The 18,541-nt window shown below is 38.2% G+C and overlaps 1 protein-coding gene across 14 annotated transcripts in view; it reads left to right on the top strand.

Moving 5' to 3' along the window:
• Nucleotides 1-18,541, top strand: part of MBNL1 (muscleblind like splicing regulator 1) — a 196,510-nt gene that overhangs the window by 34,868 nt on the left and 143,101 nt on the right. For 10 of the 14 annotated variants that reach the window (XM_048864448.2, XM_048864452.2, XM_048864457.2 and 7 more), the window contains one exon: nt 2,783-3,724. The exons of 3 other annotated variants lie outside the window; for them this stretch is intronic. In XM_048864448.2, coding sequence (XP_048720405.1) covers nt 3,551-3,724 — 174 coding nt within the window. In that variant the 5' untranslated portion in view covers nt 2,783-3,550. Of the gene's footprint in view, nt 1-2,436; nt 2,646-2,782; nt 3,725-18,541 lie in introns of those variants that run through there. One more of the 14 variants, XM_048864450.2, reaches the window with a different exon arrangement.

The following is an 18,541-nucleotide window of genomic DNA, read 5'->3' as shown; positions in this document are numbered from 1 at the left end:
AGTTGGCAGTAGATTTGCAAATGGATAAGGCAATACCATGTCAACTTGATTAGGGCCAAATTCATCTACCATAAAATTGTGAGAAAGAAATTGGGAATACTCTCAACATATGTTATCTGCCAGATTATCAAAACCTGGCCTTTTTTGCACCCTCAAAGTTTGAGTGGAAATAATTGCACAAAGTTGCATCCAGGGTTATTTGCCCCGGAATTTCAGTTCAGTTGGACATCTAAACATTTAGTGCTGCCCACAGAAAAGTTACCTTGATGGATTTGGTCTACAACACATGGCAAGCCTGCTGAGTGTAGATATATCCTAAATGAAAATAGTGTCTGTGGATATTTGTTTCCAAAATTGTTTGCATATTTCTGGTTGCTTGTACAAAATACCGGCTTGGTTAAGAATGCACTGAAAAGCGAGCCCTATTTACAGTTGATTTTTTGGGGTATATCTTCTAGTCTCCAGTTCAGTTTTATTCCCCCTCTATTTTGGTATGCTTAAAACAAACTACTCCGCCACCAACCGTTCTGTTCCTTATTGCTTTGCAACCATGCTAAACTGACAAGCACGTTTCCAGAGCTCCGTTTCTGCTGATGATGTCCATGATGCAAGTGTAGAAAGAGAAAAGTTTGCTGTTTATGGGAGTATAGCACCAGAAGCATAGAAGTATGCAGTTCTGTCACCTAAAAGAGATCGGATAAGTGCAGGATGTGTTAGGGCTCATGCTGCAAAAGAAGATAATTTAGAATTGAGTTATTTGCAAGACCTTCTTTTATGTCTTATTAAGTCATTTGAGATCAGCTGGGTTGTTCTTGTTCACTGTGCTGAGGTTCAGTTTGAATAGGACTGGGGGCAGGGACCCAGTCAGGAACTCATTTCCTGAGGATGTCAGTTGAGGGATCTCTGAAGATGTTTTCAGGGCTTGTCTTCCATATTTAGGTTAGTTTTTTCATGGTCATTTTAACTTCCTCTATTTCTGTGTCTCCTGATTTGAGAAGAGGGAGAGGGTTCTGTTTATTAATTGAATTATTTTTATGTTCAGCAGACTGACTCTTCATAAATTATTGGCATGCTCAAAATATCATCTGCTGACAAGGAGCAACTCCTAATGTCCATTTCTCAAAGTTTCAAAGCTTAGTTTTCTGATGCAAACCTTGTTTAGCATGGACATAAGGTTAAATGGACAAACTGAATTTTTCCTCAATACTTCTCTTCTTGCTGACCGGCAGAATAGAAACGACCAGAAAAACTGCTGAGTTACCCTATTAACATATGAAAGCTTGCAGTTGTATCCTACAGTAACATTGTTTTATAATGTCTTGCAATATGCAGTTTTTTTATTAATGTTATGGCAGCCCATAAAGCAAACTCAGACAATAAGAAATGTAGTCTTATGTCACTGAAAACTTTGCTGTCTGTTAAAACAGTAAGATGGTCATAGTAAATAACCATAGGTTTTTTTCCCAGTAGAACTCAGAGTTCATTTGAATAAATAAACATTTAATAGCCTTCAATACAAGTTTTTGTCATGAAGCAACAGCGAAATCCTGGGAAATAAATATATATTTCATTTAAACTATGAAGATTGTGCTTGAAACTGTTAAACATCAGGAAATAAAGTTATGAATTTTAATGTGCTTTTGTCTGTAACAAGACTTGTGCAGTTGTCTTGATTTTATAAATAATAATAATAAAACCATCAAAGTTAGCTGTTTCCACAAAGATATTATTTGAATATAAGTTTCTCAGAGGTGCAGAGTTAGAAGCATACATGTAAAGCTAAGACCAGCAGGCATCAGCTCACCCCACTACTTTAATTCAGAGGAGTGTCATTCTGAAGTGCATCATGCTGCTTAAATCAAATTCTGTGATTAATATTTAATGTTACTGTGATGGAATCACTTTCTCCCTTGAGGTTAACTTACATTTTGCCAGACATCCTGACAACACTGCAATTCTTATATTCCCTGTATGACCTGGGCTTTTCCTTGAGAAAGGTCAGAATAAAGGGTGCTTTTGTTCATATCTAGCCTGCCGGTGATATATTGACAAAGTGTCTGCTGGCTGAATGGAATAGTTTTACAGTATTAAACAAGTGCTGATTTCTGTGGAGAGGCAGGACTTATGGGGGTTTAGAAGGAAGTGAATTGGTTAGGTCAGGAGAATGTACCATTTGTGAACTCCCCCTTTCCTTTTATATTCATGTGTCGGATACAGTAGACGGTACGCTGGCTGTGCTCAAGGCAGAACTGGAGAGAAAGCAGCTTGAAAGTGATCTGCAGTTTGAAAGCTTGCTTTTTTTTCTGTCGGGATTCTACAGGCGCTTGTGCTTTTGTTGGAAGCTGTTTTAAAACTAACATGGTTTAATCCACTAACTGCATGTTGGGTAAATTCAAAACCCACATGCTCGTCCTCTTGCAGTGGAATAAGTCACATCTGATGGACATTTTCTGTGCTTATAGCATAGTAATGAACGTCTGACAGGCGCGACCTTTCATAAGACAGCCCACACTATTGGCTTTCTGCCCAGAATATTGCTGCAACACTATCTGTGATTGGTTATCTCTCTATCATGCATTGCTTCACAAGGGAAAACGGCCCCTTTTTTAATAAATCTACGATGGCTGGCTGCAATATGCTACACTGTAAGTATATTGTGTGAAAGAAACAGACAGACTATAATTCTGCATAGTAGTCTAGGAGCACATGGCAAGGCTGTAATGCTGTGGGACCTCAGTGGAATGCTGCTTGGTAAATTTTAACGTATTTGTTTTTTCTACAGGTTGGTACTAAGAAGTGCCTTTCCTGACGTCTCTGCTGCTTGGAACCGCTTCTAGAGCAGTCTCTGCTTTTTGCCTTGCTTGCTGCCAGCTAGACTGCGACGACAGCACATCCACCCTCCACCTCTAGCCCAGACACCCCCATTTCTACTTATAATCAAGAGAAAAGCTCTAAGTATCAGGCATTGCCCTAGGCTGCTTTAGTATAAAAATAAGTTTGCTGAAAAAGTAAGATATCTTCTGCCAGAAAATCAAGGAGAGAAAAAAAAATTCTCGATTGTTGCTCTAAACTGCTGCATCTGTCTATGCCAAACTAATCAATACCGATTGCACCACAAAACGCAATTGCAAATTCAGCTGTGTTGGAGATTACCTTTCAGACAACTTTACTGAAAGCAGCTTGGAAATTCTGTGTCAAAGGGTCTGCCACGTTTTCATGCTTGCATTTTGGGCTCCAAATTGGCACTCGGAATGGGTTACTGAGAGCACAAGGCTAGTTTCAGGCCACACTTTTTAACATTCATCTTACTTATGAACCTAGCATTTCTTTAAATACAAAACCTCTTTCAATTAGCAGTTTCATGCTGTGAATTTCTAGTTGGAAACCTTTTCTTTGATATTGTGACAACACAATTTTACATGTACTTTTAAAGTAGGGAGCGGGGAAAAGAGTATTTTGGAGGTGACATTTTCATCATTTCCAATCTATCAGTTTGGCTGTTTGTTTGTTTGTTTCACTGAAAATTTTAACTACCTGTAAAAATCTAAACATGGCTGTTAGTGTCACACCGATTCGGGACACAAAATGGCTAACACTGGAAGTGTGTAGAGAGTTCCAAAGAGGGACTTGCTCACGACCAGACACGGAATGTAAATTTGCACATCCATCGAAAAGCTGCCAAGTTGAAAATGGACGAGTAATCGCCTGCTTTGATTCATTGAAAGTGAGTAAATATTATATTCTTTTCAAGGATAAATAGTTAATGAATGAAACAATTATAATCGGCAGAACCATAGCGTCTGGGAGATATGGATTGCTGTCTGTTGTAGAATGGAGATTTATGGCTTTTTTTTATTGCTGATTTGTTGGTTTTGTTTTTCTCAAGGGATGGGGGAGAGGAGAACAAGGGGGAAATAATTGTAACAGAGTTCAAGCTCTCTGGAATTGGTGTGTTTACAGTTACTGGTTCCTTAACCCTAAATTGTTAGGTCTGTAGCTGGTGTAAAAAGCAGTGTATATTTTGTTTAGAAATAGCAAAGTCATAGTAGAGATTCTTTTAAATAAATAAATAAATAAAAGAGACTGGAAATGCAAACCATGTGTTCTAAATGATGATTTGTTGTTGTCTTGTAACTGCATGTGGATTGTTGCTGGCTCTGGACAGGTAGGCAGTGCATTTGAGATCAGTATTTTCCTTCATAAATTAGCATGGCTACTTCTGAAAGCATCTTTTTTTTCATTTTTTGGACTTCCATGATTTTTTCCTTCCTTCTTACAAATATAATTATTTAATGAAAGGAGCGATGCATTCCTTGGAAAACTTAACTGAAAGCCAGGTATCTCCAGTCATGCAAGGAGGACTATAATAGCGAAGTTACAGATTTACTGCCACTTCCAAAAAATATATGCTAGGCAAGCTGTGTAAAGTATAGGACTGGTATTTTCAACTGTCTCTAGTTTCAGGGGTCAGTTGTGAAACATACAGATTTCCAGTTCCTTCTCTTCATTCTTTATTAATTAAATAATCCCAGACTTTAAATAGCCATCCCACAGACTGTAACTTAATACAGCACAGAGTCATAAATCAGAGGCTGATAGAAAAATTATGTCTCTTTGTTTTCTCTAGAATATAATATTGCTGCTCTTAAGGCCAAATCACAGGAAGGGGAGCGAAGCCTGAGTATATGGGCATTGCTGTGGACAAAAATGTCATGGGCTGAAGGAGGGAATGTTCTGCCTTAGCTAGCTACTGTAGGCCGATTGTATAGCCAGATCAGGATCACAGCTAGAGCAGGGCAGCAAATGGTTTTCCCATCCCACTAAAAATTATGAGATTTCAACAAGTTTTCCTGTTCCAAAATGGAACAAAATGTCAAAACCTTGAAAATTTCTGTGAACCAAAAATTCTAAAGAATGTGGTTCAGATCAATCAAGCATTTTCATATAAATAAATTAGAACCTTTTGTTTTGACTGTGGCCCTTTTTAATGTAAAAACTTTTTTTTTCATATAGCTTAAATTTTGAGATGAAAAGTAATTTTGATGTGGCAAACAGGATTTGTATCATTTCTAAAATTTAAAACAAAATATTTTAACAATTTCTAAGGCTTTTTTTCCAAAATGTTTTCAAGTTGAGTAATTTGTCAGAATAGACCCTTGCCCACGAAAAGTTTGACTTTTGACAAATCAGCATTTCCCTATGAAAAACATTTCACAAAAAAATTTCCAACCAGCTCTAGTCACAGCTTCGGGGCATATGGGTAGCAGTGGATACAACATACTGCTTCCTCTTCGTGGTGGGCTTGATCTAGTGCATATGCTCTGTGCATGGGCTTAGTCCCTGCCACCATGCTGAGCCAGCTCCATTTTCTGCACTTGTCGTGAGTAGTGAAGCTGTATTATTATTATTTTGTAAAAATATTCGTATTGTAACATAGCTATCTGATATTCAGGTTTAGCTCATGGAACTCAATAAAATGCCTCCGTATAAAAGAACTTAAGAATTGGAATTCATTTATTGTTAAAACACCATAACTAGCTACAACATCAACATATAGTTTAATTTCCTAGCTAATTACTTCTACTCATTTGACTGTGCAGAGTTTCACATCCCCACTCCTGGGTTGCTCTACTAGTCTTAAGTTTAAAAAAGAAAATTTAAAATACAGCAGGTTCAGAAAAAATGTTAAAAGGTTGAAAATGAGACACCAGCGTTCATTAAAAAGAAATCCTTGAAAACCTTGACATGGAAAACCTTCATAATAGAAAGCTTCCTCCAAGTCTATTGCCACCAAAGAACTCTGATTTCCAGGTTAGAGAAATACCTTAAAACTTTCATGCTTAAGGCAGCAGTCAGCCCAGAGGAAGTGTGTTATGGGGAATAAGGCATAGGACTAGAAATCAGGAGTCTATTCTATTCCAGGCTGTGTTACTGACTCATATTACTTTGGGCAAGTACTTACCCTTTCCTTGTAAATTAGATAATTATCTCCTTTGTAAAGAGCCATGAGATCCAGGGGTGAAAAGGACTAAGTAATATATGACTCTGTTTCAAAATACTAGGTGGAGGTGATTATTCTTGTTGACCAGGTGGAATAATTAGAGTTGAGTGGGTTGTAAACTGGGGCAGAATTTGTTACAAATATTCTTTTACCATTGAAAAACATACTGTTTAATAGTTATATTTGGGGCCTACCAAATTCACTGTCCATTTTGGTCAATTTCATGGTCATAGGATTTGAAAAATTGTAAATTTCATTATTTCAGATATGTAAATCTGAAATTTCACAGGGTTGTAACTGTAGGGGTCCTGACCCAAAAGGGAACTGTGGGGAGGTTGCAAGGTATGAGGGTCACAGTATTGCCACCTTTACTTCTGCACTGCTGCTGGCAGCAGTGCTGCCTTCAGAGCTGGTCAACCAGAGAGCAACAGCTGCTGGCCAGGAGCCCAGCTCTGAAGGCAGAGCCACCACCACCAGCAGCACAGAAGTGAGATGGCATGGTATGCTACTGCCACCCTTACTTCTGCACTGCTGCCTTCAGAGGTGGGCCCTCGGCCAGCAGCTGCAACTCTCCAGCCGCCCAGCTTTGAAGGAAGCAGCGCAGAAGTAAGGATGGAATGGTATGGTATTGCCACCCTTACTTCTGTGCTGCTACCGGCATGGTGCTGCCTTCAGAGCTGGGTGTCTGGCCAGGAGCCACCACTCTCTGGCCACCCAGCTCTGAAGGCAGCGCAGAAGTAAGGGTGGCAATACTGTGGACCCCCCCTACAATAACCTTGCAACCCCCCTTCCTCCATAACCACCTTTTGGGTCATGAACCCCAGTTTGAGAAGCTCTGGTGAAATCAGCATAGTATATGGTAAAAGCACACAAAAGACAAGATTTCAGCAGGAAAGAGACCAGATTTCATGGTCCATGACACATCTTTAATGGCCATGGATTTGGTATTGCTCTAGTTACATGTTTACATCTGTTAACCCCAAAAGGCTTCCTGTGGCCCGAACCTCGCTCTGCATCCTGGTCGAAGCTTTTTGCTGGAAGGCTCTGCAGGTGTCAGATGGAATTCCCCTTTCTGCAAGCTGCAGAGCACCAGTTCTGTAGCTCCGTGGCTGCTATTACCACCCATGAGGAGACCAAACTGCATTAGTAAACTCGCATATAGTGTAATCTGGCTAGTATATGTTTTATAAGCAGATAGTTGAGATGTGGTTAAATTAAATTATTCTGACAGCTGCAGGAAAATCCCTTTGGCAATTTGAAAATGAAATATACATCTTCATTGAAGTTCCTGACCAACTCAACTAGCAGCAAAACACCTGCATTTTTGAGTGTGTACTGGGCTAAAAAGGCCCTGTTTTTTTCCCCCAAAGTCACAATTCCTATTGATCCTGTGGACTTTTTAAACAGATGTAGTAAAAATTAAACTACAGGCTTTATATCCAGATTTAAAACATTTAAATATATACTTAGTATTCTTACTCTTTACTAACGCCTCAGTGTCTCTAAAAGCTGACTATAAAACCATTAACCTTTAAACAGTTATAGAATCATTAATCACCTTATCAATGCAAATAATAACAATAATAATAATTAGTAATGAACAATTATCTGAATAGCTTATATTACATATTGGAAGTAGGCCAGATCCTTAGAGTTATGGAGTCTTGTTTGTGAATTGGCAATAAATCTCTAATTCATATGATTTTAAAAAATCATCTGACAAGTACCGTGGTGTTTCTACTAGCTTTCTAGCTTGTGTGATGAGATGTGCAGTAGGTATTGCAGAATGCTTGTAGTGTCTGTCTAGTAAGAGTATTTGAGCACAAGGTGGATAGAGCCTGTGTGCTTTTCTATATTTAGAACATTAGACAGGCAAAGCAAATACTTTCTACGGGGACCCCATGAAATGGCAGTACCATTCTGCTGTGCAGTTTCAGACTTTGGCCACACTCCCACGTGCCTGACATTTAATATATCGGACAAGAGTTTCTAGCTTCAAGAGGAAAATGTAATTCATTACAAGAAGTAAAAATACTGAAGAAATTGTACATTTATATAAAGGAAAATCATCTCTGAGTTGTGGCCTTTTCAGTTTAGACAAAAATGAGTTTGTTTTGATAAATGAAAATGATAGATGTCTAAATTTGTGGTTAAGAGAGAATTAGGGAACCAGTCTTGAGACTGTTTCCATTGGTGTCATGTGACTGCTTCTGTGAGTAAGGGCTTGGAGTAGTGGTCTCCAGTTTAGGAAACATTCAATGTATGCAGTGAATGTTGGTTCACTATTATTAAAACCTACAGTTCTCGTTGAGGTGAACTCTCCTTGATTTCGACGGACTGGGTAAGAACTGCAGGCTTTGGGCCAAATAAAGGATTATCCTTTTAATGCTAATGTTCACCACATAAGCTGTTGCTTTGCTGATAAATCTTTGGTCCCTTAAGCTTATAGCACAGGGGTTCTCAAACTGGGGGTCAGGACCCCTCAGGGGTTCATGAGGTTATTACATGGGGGGTTGCGAGCTGTCAGCTTCCACCCCAAACCCCGCTTTGCATCCAGCACTTATAATGACGTTAAATATATAAAAAAGTGTTTTTAATTTATAAGGGGGGTCGCACTCAGAACCTTGTTATGTGAAAGGGGTCCCCAGTACAAAAGTTTGAGAACCACTGTTATAGCATCTCCAGGATTTGCTACCTCATACTAAATTTCTATATCCTGATGGGATATAAAATGGGTTTGGACCTAAACTTGCCTTCAGCAGATGCAAAATCATGAGCAATCATATTCCCTTGTAAATACATTTCTCTTTTTTTCTTCTTTTTTGAACATTTTCAGTAAAAGTTAGATGCTAGAAAGTTCAGTTATTCTTGCAGTGTTTATAATCTATATAGAATTTTTAATGGTATAGTTATGCATATGAGATCCATAGATTACACAGGTTTCAGAGTAACAGCCGTGTTAGTCTGTATTCGCAAAAAGAAAAGGAGTACTTGTGGCACCTTAGAGACTAACCAATTTATTTGAGCATAAGCTTTCGCATCCAATGAAGTGAGCTGTAGCTCACGAAAGCTTATGCTCAAATAAATAGATTACACAGTAATTTAATGCTTAAAATTACATTCCATTGTAAAGACACCTCCTTTGCAATATGAACTCTCAGACTCTTCATAAATTCATAGCAATGTTCCATTTATTTATTGAGAAGCTTCAAAATGTTAGAGGAAATATTTTGACCTTGTAAAATATATGAATTCATTTTGTATTAATCTGCAGAGAATCTCAATTCTCCATCGCCTGAGAGATGGAATTATTAATTATGCATATCTCCACTCTTGGTCTCCTTAAATTAAAAAGAAAAACAACACTTTTGGGGTCTGATTTTGCAATGGGTTATACCAGTATAAATTCACAGAATCAGGCCCTCATTTATTGATTTGAGTATAACATATAAAGAGAGAGAATATCATTGCCATGTAGGAGATAGTTACACATTTATTTTCCTTCTTCAGTATAAATCTGATAATGGTCTAAGCTCCCAATTGGGGGAAAGAAATTGGGAAACCAAAACAAGCAAATGAAGTGGGTAAATAGGGTGTGAGGGGGAAATAACCCACTTTAAAAAAGCATACATAAAAGTTCCACTGTGGGAATATCAATGGCATTCAAAAATCTTACCAGCTAACCCAGACAGAGTTATAGCTCAGTAAGGCATGTTTCATATTAAATTGTTAAGCTCTACATCTGCAGGAAGAAATTAAAAACTTGTAATAATACATTTATACAGCATCTAAATGGAAGAAACTCTGAATAGATGCAGATACAACAGTAAAGAGGAAAACACTTTCTCATCTGAGAGAAAACTTTAAAAACACAAAATAAAAATAAATAAATAAAAAGGCTTTTGACAGCAAAAGTTCACATACTCTAACTTGTCTCCAAAGTTAAATCTTCATATGAGGGATCAGGAGCAGCCTCTGAAGTCTCTGTCCTTTTCTGCTGAACCAAAATCTCAGCTTTTTATACTTTTCTAAATACAAAATGTCTGGTTTCCAAGTTCACTCTTAATTTTGCTGGATACAAGAAGTTGCATTAAGACCAACAACTTATATATGTTGTTCAACTTTAAAGAAGCAATAACATCGCTTTGTTAGCACTGAAGAATAATTATACTAGTAAGGCTAGAACTCAATTTGAGAAGTAGCAAGGAAGTAGTACCTCTTGCATTTGTTAGGAACTTATGACTAACTGCCAGAAATTCACATAATGTGAGGACAGTCTGTGGAATCTTAGAATCAGATGATTTCTTCCCTGATAGTCTCCTGGCTAAGATCGAGATGACTGATCTACAATCCTACTGACATTTTATGAGTTAGCTTTTGCTGAAAATAAACTTCCAGAATATTTATTGTTTGTAGGAAAATCAGCACCTCACAAATTCTTATTCCTGGCGTTAGTCTAGCTCACCTGTTTTATACGGCATGCCTTTGTTCTCTTTGGGCAGAGAACTGAAAGTCCCTTATGAAATGGCACAGGAGGTTTGGAGTTCACTTCATTGTTTATGTCCACGTAATCACTGGGAGAAAGATTTCACTTGTTTCCTATCTGTGGTGGAAATGGAATCTTACTAAGTATCTCGTCTTTTGAAGAATAATTCCAGACTTGCTTCAAGTCAAACAGTCCAGCCTCTCAGATGGAGAGGAAAGACAGCAGTTCCCAGTTCTCAAAGGCAGCCAGCCCTCTTGGAGTAAAGAAGGCTTGCTTGGAAAGCACTTCGTTTATTCATGAGAATCCTGCAAGTTTCCTCTGCTTCTTCCGCCCTTAAGTCACTTTCAAAGTGGGGGGAAAAAAGGAAAAAATAAAATTAAAGAATGAGTGGAGCATCTCAGAAGCATGTCTGTGCTCCAGTCCTGCTGGTGCCACCTTTACTTTTAAAGAGGCCTAGAACACATTAGAGCTTAAACTGTACAAGTTTTTCACAAATGCTAATTGTTTGGCTGTGTCAATTGCTGTACTTAATATATTGAATATAGTTGTCTTTCCTCTTCTAGTAGAATTTTGTCATAATGCCTGTGGAAAATGAGATGATGGTCTCAAGTTCTTAGTGGGCACGTGTCTGCCTCACTGAAGCCCGGCCATGCTATTTAGCAAGCTTATTGGGTGTCCCAGCAGAGAGGCCAAAGAACTGAATGCTCCTAAAGATGAAACTGCCCTTTTGAAGTAGCATGTTGGCAGGGTGGTATGTGGAAGTTTTCACTGCTAGTGACTGTACTGGATCTGGTCTGAGGATAAATAAAGCATTTCCATCTCCCATGGTATGAATGCAGCTCCTTTCACCAGCACCATATTTACTTAAATTAAATACATTTTAAAACAAAATTAACAGAGATTCTATTGCGCAGACTCAAATTTTTGCTTTTTTCATGGACTTGCACAACACCATTTATTTTCACAGAAAATTATAATGATGGCAATAGAGAAATCTGTATGCAATATTGACATGAAGAATATTTCACAACCCCCATGGCACAGCTATATTCAGTGGGGAATTTCTAGATGTTATATTCAGTTTAATAGTAATTATAGCTATAGATTTGTAGTTGAATGCAGGTCCTCAGATGTTGGGCCAAGCAAACATAGAGAGGAAGGAATAATCTGATTTTACAATCATGAATGATAAAGTGTTAGTATATTGGAACCCAGCTATTATATTAATAGCAGCAGTATTTCTGATTAACATATTTAATTTTCTTGGCAGCCCAGGATTAAGGGTAAATCAACATTAAGCTTAATTTTAATTGGTGTAATAATGTCACCAATATAAAAAGTCTCTGAATTTTATCTAATGGGAAAACTAAAGGATAAATCCTTCTCTATGTGTTCAGCCCAAGTAAGTCCTCTGGATGGTGGGAGCTCTGTGGAGCATAGGGAGGGGAAAGTCTCTTCCCTTGAAACTGCAGAATAGTACTGGAGCTGCTCCATAGTAGCCACTCCAACCTAAGGGCTGAAGTAATTTCAGTGAGCCTTGGGCTCTCGCTTCAGTGGGAGAAGAAACTGGAGTATCAGCAGTGCTAGTGGCTCCCCAGAGACCCACTGTGTCATGCAGTTGCGCTAGAAGCCCCAAAAGCTAATAATTTACTTTAATTGCCACTTAGTAGTCCTCAGCCAGAACGTCATTGGGTTAACGAGTCAGTAGGAGTTTTGCTTTAGTAATAATTTGCATGTGTTGACCTGACTGCCTTTTGTCTGAGCAAGATCTGTTAGATCAATTATTATCCCTTCGATATTGGGAGATAGGATTTCCCAGCATGCTATGCTGTGGCAAAATTCATTGGCACTGACATGGGAACTCCCAAACCGCTGGTGCCAAGGGGTAAAACTGATAGCTGGAACCTGATCCCAGAGAAATAGAACTATTTTTAATTTGTGCTGAGTCTCAGGACACAATGCTGTTATGCCAGTGCAGTTAGACACATTAATGGATACATGTCAAATATATTGGAGTGATAAAGAGGCTCTGTCTTCACATCTTTTATTTTTCATCATAAAGTTTCAGTATAATTTTTTTTTGTAGTTAGTGAGAATACTAGACTAAGTGCTCTCTTGCCAGCACTGAAATCTGGCATGTTTAATCTGTAAAATATATTAAACACTGTTTTCTAAGTATAGTCTGTTACAAAGTTTCCTGTGATGCCAGAGGTGGTATTGATATTTTGATTGGTGTCATTATTGGTAATTGAAGGAGTTTACTTAAAATATTTAGACAAGGTAGCTCTTCGACCAATACAGAATGTCTAAAGGGTCTAGTTGTGCTGGTGGCTCTGAAGTACTATATAGGCTTTAAAGATCTGAGCCTGTTGAAATCCATGAAAAGACCCCCTTTAGCTTCAGTGGCCTGTGGCTCAGGACTTAATTTATTAAAATAATATAGAGTCAAGAAAAAATGATAAGAATAACTATTTGAAAAATATAAATTGTTTGGAAAGGTCACACTATTAAGCCCAAGTGATTCCACTGGGATGACTCATACTTAAAATTAAGCACATGTGTAAGTATTTGCAGGATTGGGGACTAAGTTTGTAAAAGGGAAAGAGCATATTGATAAAATGGCATTTTATTTAATTGGTCATTTTGTACTCTAATAAAACTAAGTAAGTAAAGTAAATCCATTTATTTATGTCTGAATATTGGTGACATCACAGCAGAAGTTGTAGAAGCCTTCATGATCCATTGTAACTTTGAGCAGGTGACGATCCAGTGATTCTGCCACACAGCATGCATCCATCTCATTGCTGTTCATCCTCTGCTTGTTAACCCTCCACCATTTCTTTTATAATAGCTTTCTCAAGGTTATTTCCATCTTTATGCCTAATGGGACCAAAGTACATAAGTTTGCATCTGTTGATTTCTGAAATCCAGTTCTGCTTTTCTCCAATAATAGTTCTAACTGACGGATTAGTCTTTTTTTCCATCCAGGAGATACACAAGAGTCTTAGCCAGCACCGCATTTCAAAAGCTTCAGTCTTCTTCTTGCCAGCAGCATTCCCGTGATTCACATCCATAAATTGCTATGGAAAACTGTAGGCTTTTCCCCACTTGCACCTTCATAGATTTTGACATGCCATGGTTTGTCTATCCTTTCTTTAAAGGAGCCTGCAGTCGAGTGAACATCCCTCGTCATCTTCTGATTTCTTTGGAATAGCCTGCTTGGTTGAATATATGTGAACCCAAATCATTAAATTAAGCTACTGCCTCTACAGCTTGTTCTTTAATAGTGATGTACACTTGCATCCTGTTTTTGTTAGTCCTGTCAATGTGCATGCATTTTGTCGTCATCACATTCAGGAATACTCCTTATTCCTCACTAACTGCTTTTACAGACTCCATCATTTGTTGCATTGCTTCAGTGGCAAAGAACATCATGTCATCAGCATATCTGATATCGGTTAAAAGGTATCTCCAATGGAAATCATAATGTACTATAGGGGTGGCTTTAAATTTTTCCCCTCAGCTCTTTGCCTTGATGGACTTGTTGTCAAATGGATCCAGGTGTATCCCAATCAGAGCTTTAAGGAAGCAAAAAATACCCTGAGGTTTTGACTCTTAGCAGTCATAGGCTACATCTACACTGTGGTCTAGGTGTTTGTTTCCCAGCTTATGTACACATGCTCATGCTAGCTCTCATTGAGCTAGCATTAGTATAAACAGTAGTGTGGTCATGGTAACACGGGCAGCAGCAGTGGAAGCCTGCCGTGTGTAAACCTGCCTGAACTCCGTGGGTATGTACTCAGCACAGCTAAGCCATGCTGCTGCTGCGGTGCTACCACAGCTGCACTATTCATACTCGAGAGCTAGTGTGAGTGTGTGTATGTAAGCTGGAAATTACATTCCTAATTCATAGTGTAGACACAGCCTTACTTACTGTTGTTGAGGTTCCCCATGTATCCGGACTTCCACACCAATCTCTTCTCTCCCCAAAGGGGATTGCTTCAAAACAGAAAGACAGCATCATCAATTTTAAAAGCTCAGTTAATTATACTTGTTAAACAGTATTAGGCATCATCACCTTTGACTGAATTTTGATAAGTGTATTATACCACATTTGGGAAAACTCTAACAGGTGCTGGTATGACAAAGGGTATAATAAATGCAGTTATTCCATGCACAATGTATTTATGATAATAAGAGACCTCCTATCCATACAGTATGCTGTAATATACCTGATACAATGTATTTATGCTGTGGATCAGTTTTCTGAGATAGGTACAATAAAAAAATTCTCTGTGGCTGCAGTGCTAGGAAAAGGCTACAAAGCTCCTTCCAATTAAATCTTTCAGAGCCTGAATGGCCTGTCACAGGGTTTTCGCTGCACAGAAGCCTGACAAATTTTTAGCTGTGTGTAAAATAACTACTGCTATAATGGTGGCAACGCAGGCATACATTCTGGCCCCATTCCACAATATGAAAACAAGAGAAGACTCATTTAATTTAAAGGTTAACAAATTTAAAATGCATAAAATAAATGACTCTTTTATAAGACATATTCTATATTTATGGGACTCACTGTTATTATTGCGACCAATAGCTTTCATTAAAAAAAAATTAGACACTTAGGACCCATTTCTGTTCTACCACAGAACAGAATTTAGTCCTTACTGTATCAGCTGTTACTAGTTTAGAGTGGATTACACAAAGAGAAATAAGGCAAATTAAAGTTTGAAAAACTTCTTGGCTTTTCTATCACTTCCAATTTTCTGCATAAGCACTGATATAATCAGTATTTAGAACCAACTTGTGATGGATAAATTACATCTGTAATTCAGTTTGTGTATTAGTGCATATTCAAAAGGTAATCTGCATTCAGATATCTCTGCTTGTCCAATACTCTGTTAAAATCTTCGCTACATTGAAATGAGTCAGGTGAGCTCTCTCAGGTTTATGCAGTTGTTATAATTGCACAGAAATATACCTGGGGCTGGAAAAGCATCGTTGTCTTATGAGCACTGAATGATTGAAGAGACCAAATACAAACTAGCCTAGGCCTCCTGAACACTGCAGGAAACAAATGAATCTGATCCTTCCTATTTATTACATATTATTTTAGTGTTTATTGCGCACAGTTAGTGTACATTATGCTGTACAGAATGTAAAAGTAAATACTTCCTCTTTACAATCAGCTCTGAAAATACACTTCATATATATATGCACAGGATGTCCAGTCTCAAAGTGCTACATATTTTTATTACAGAATACAAATTCCTTTTTTTGGCTGGAGCATTGATGAACTGTTACATAGAAAAAGTGAGTTTTAAGGGTTTATTTAAAGATGGTCATTCAATGCCCCAGAGGCGCAAGCTCCAAACATAAAGAGATGCATGGAAGAGAATGTGAAGGAGAGAATGGACGGTAGATATGAGTGAGGGATTTATGAAGTCAGCTTGAGTGGGAAAGATATATGAGGAGAGATGTATGCAGGGACAGAGTTTTCCAGGGTGTTAAAGGTGAGTACAGGAAAATTGAGTTTGATTTGGGAAGCAAGATGCTAATAAAGGGAATTCAAAGAAAGGAATAACAAATTCAGAGCCGTGGGAGAGGAAAATTATTTCAGCAGAAACGTTTTGAAAAGGCTGTGGCAGCTGGGATGAGCTGAGATCTGGACAGGCCTGAAAGAGAGGTTTTAGTTGTCACAGTGAGAGAGAATCAAAGTATGCACAAGATTCTTATTGGATGGGTTTATCTTAAGTAGCTCCCATGGGCCTTGTCGTCTTTATTCTGGAACACATAATCCTACCAATTAAGACATTGCCCCTTTTAAGGGAAAAGGAATTGAGACAAACCTCCAAGAGAGTAACTGAAGCACACTCATATTTTATCTTTTGTTGGTTTAGCCTGAAACAGGTCCCTTTTGTCAAGTTAAGTGGAATCCAATTAAACTGAAGGGTAGCTCAGAGGAACTCATGATATGGTTTATTGGACAGAGATAGTTCTCATGTTAATAAGCTTTTATTGCACTGAGATCAATATATGTGTACTACAGACTGGTAATACATAGCAAATATATAGGTACAGTGCAACCAAAGCCCACATCTGTAGATCTTTTTAGGTGACTGGACTAATATAAAATGCCGTTTAAAAGAACGGTACCAAGTGGTTTCAGCTAAAAGCCTGGCTAAAAGCCTCTTTAAATAGTTATAAATAGTGGCAGAACTGTAACCAGATTGTAAGGTGAATTCCAGCTTTTCGTTATTTTGAAATCTTGAGGAAAAAATAGCCATTCTTTTGGTGGTGATTACCCCAAAATCATGATTTGAACCGGGCTGAATGGTGTTAACTGTTGCTGGGCGGGGGGGAGAACTGGAGTTAAAAATCTTAAAATCATCTTTTTCAGCAAGGCTATTCCCAGGTTGCACACCAGACCCTAGTGCACACTCCTGGCATCTTTATTAATTATTTGATGCACAAACAGGAGTTATTTGTGTTTTATGCAGTGTAGGTAGAACAGTATTTGTCACATGGAAAATAGCAAATTTGAAGAAGGAAATTTAACATTGAAGAAGAACGAAGATTCAGAGGGCTAGAAATCCAGCTAGGATATAACTAAATAGTTAAGAAAATCAGTGTACTCACCACGGAAATAGGGATTATTTCAGAAGAATAAGGAAAAGGTCATTATTGGATGGTTGAAGTGAAAACTTACATCTAAAGATAGACAGGATAGTTATGGAATCAAGATCAAAACAGTATTTATTGACCCTGGTTAAACGCCGTCTCAAATATTGTTTTTAGCTTAAGTCATATTCTCAGAGGATCTGAAAAGCAGTGTTGCTTTGAAAGGTTGCTGTAGGTTTGAAAAATGTCTGTTATCAGTATACCTTGCATCTGAAGATGATCTTGTTCTCACAAAAGAACAGCAGACTTTTGAGGTAAACTGATTAAAAAATAGTTAAATGAGTCAGGAGTCCATGAAGCAGAATGTAGTGAACTGTCTGGATGATTACAAAAACGACAGAGCCCAATTTAAAACCCAGCATTTTTTTAATAAAAGGGAATTCAGGTAGAATGTTCACTCAGACCGTAGTAAATATATGTGGACTGGTTTTGCTCCTATTGAAATCAATAATACTTTTGCCATTGGGTTTAATAAGAGACAGATTGGGCTACACGGCATAAATTAGCATAGAAGACCAGTGAAGCAAATTAAATAAATGAATTTAAGAGAAAGCTAGACATTCATATGAATAGAGGAATGGCGGAAGAGTACAGTGACCAAACCAAGAGATGAGGCCAAAATTGTACATACATAGGAGATAGGATGCAGTTGCCACCAAATGGCTTTTTTCTATTTAGTAAAAGTACTTTTGTCCTTAGAATACAGTTAGGGGACAAACAAAAAATACCATTGTGAAAATGTTGCATACCTGCCTTTCCTGGCACTATTACTTTTCTTTTACAAATTCACTTGGTTGCTCAGTTTATGAGATCAGAGACTAAGATGTGTGCGATTTCACTAGAATATTACCTTCCTAAAGCCTTGATATTAACTGCCAAGCAAACTTAAATAGTACACGAGGTCAGGATAATTCTATAACATGTTTTGTGTTCAGAAATCTTAGGGTATGTCTACACTACGAAATTAGGTCGAATTTATAGAAGTCGGTTTTTTAGAAGTCGGTTTTATATATTTGAGTGTGTGTGTCCCCACAGAAAATGTTCTAAGTGCATTAACTCAGCGGAGTGCTTCCATAGTACCGAGGCAAGTGTTGACTTCCGGAGTGTTGCACTGTGGGTAGCTATCCCACAGTTCCTGCAGTCTCTGCTGCCCATTGGAATTCTGGGTTGAGATCCCAGTGCCTGATGGGGCTAAAACATTGTCGTGGGTGGTTCTGGGTACATGTCGTCAGGCCCCCATTCCCTCCCTCCCTCCGTGAAAGAAAGGGCAGACAATCGTTTTGCGCCTTTTTTCCTGAGTTACCTATGCAGACGCCATACCACGGCAAGCATGGAGCCCGCTCAGCTCACTGTCACCGTATGTCTCCTGGGTG

This window comes from Caretta caretta, chromosome 9, assembly GCF_965140235.1.
Source record: "Caretta caretta isolate rCarCar2 chromosome 9, rCarCar1.hap1, whole genome shotgun sequence".
In the NCBI taxonomy this organism is placed as follows: domain Eukaryota; kingdom Metazoa; phylum Chordata; order Testudines; family Cheloniidae; genus Caretta; species Caretta caretta.
This window is presented reverse-complemented; position numbering and strand designations above follow the sequence as displayed.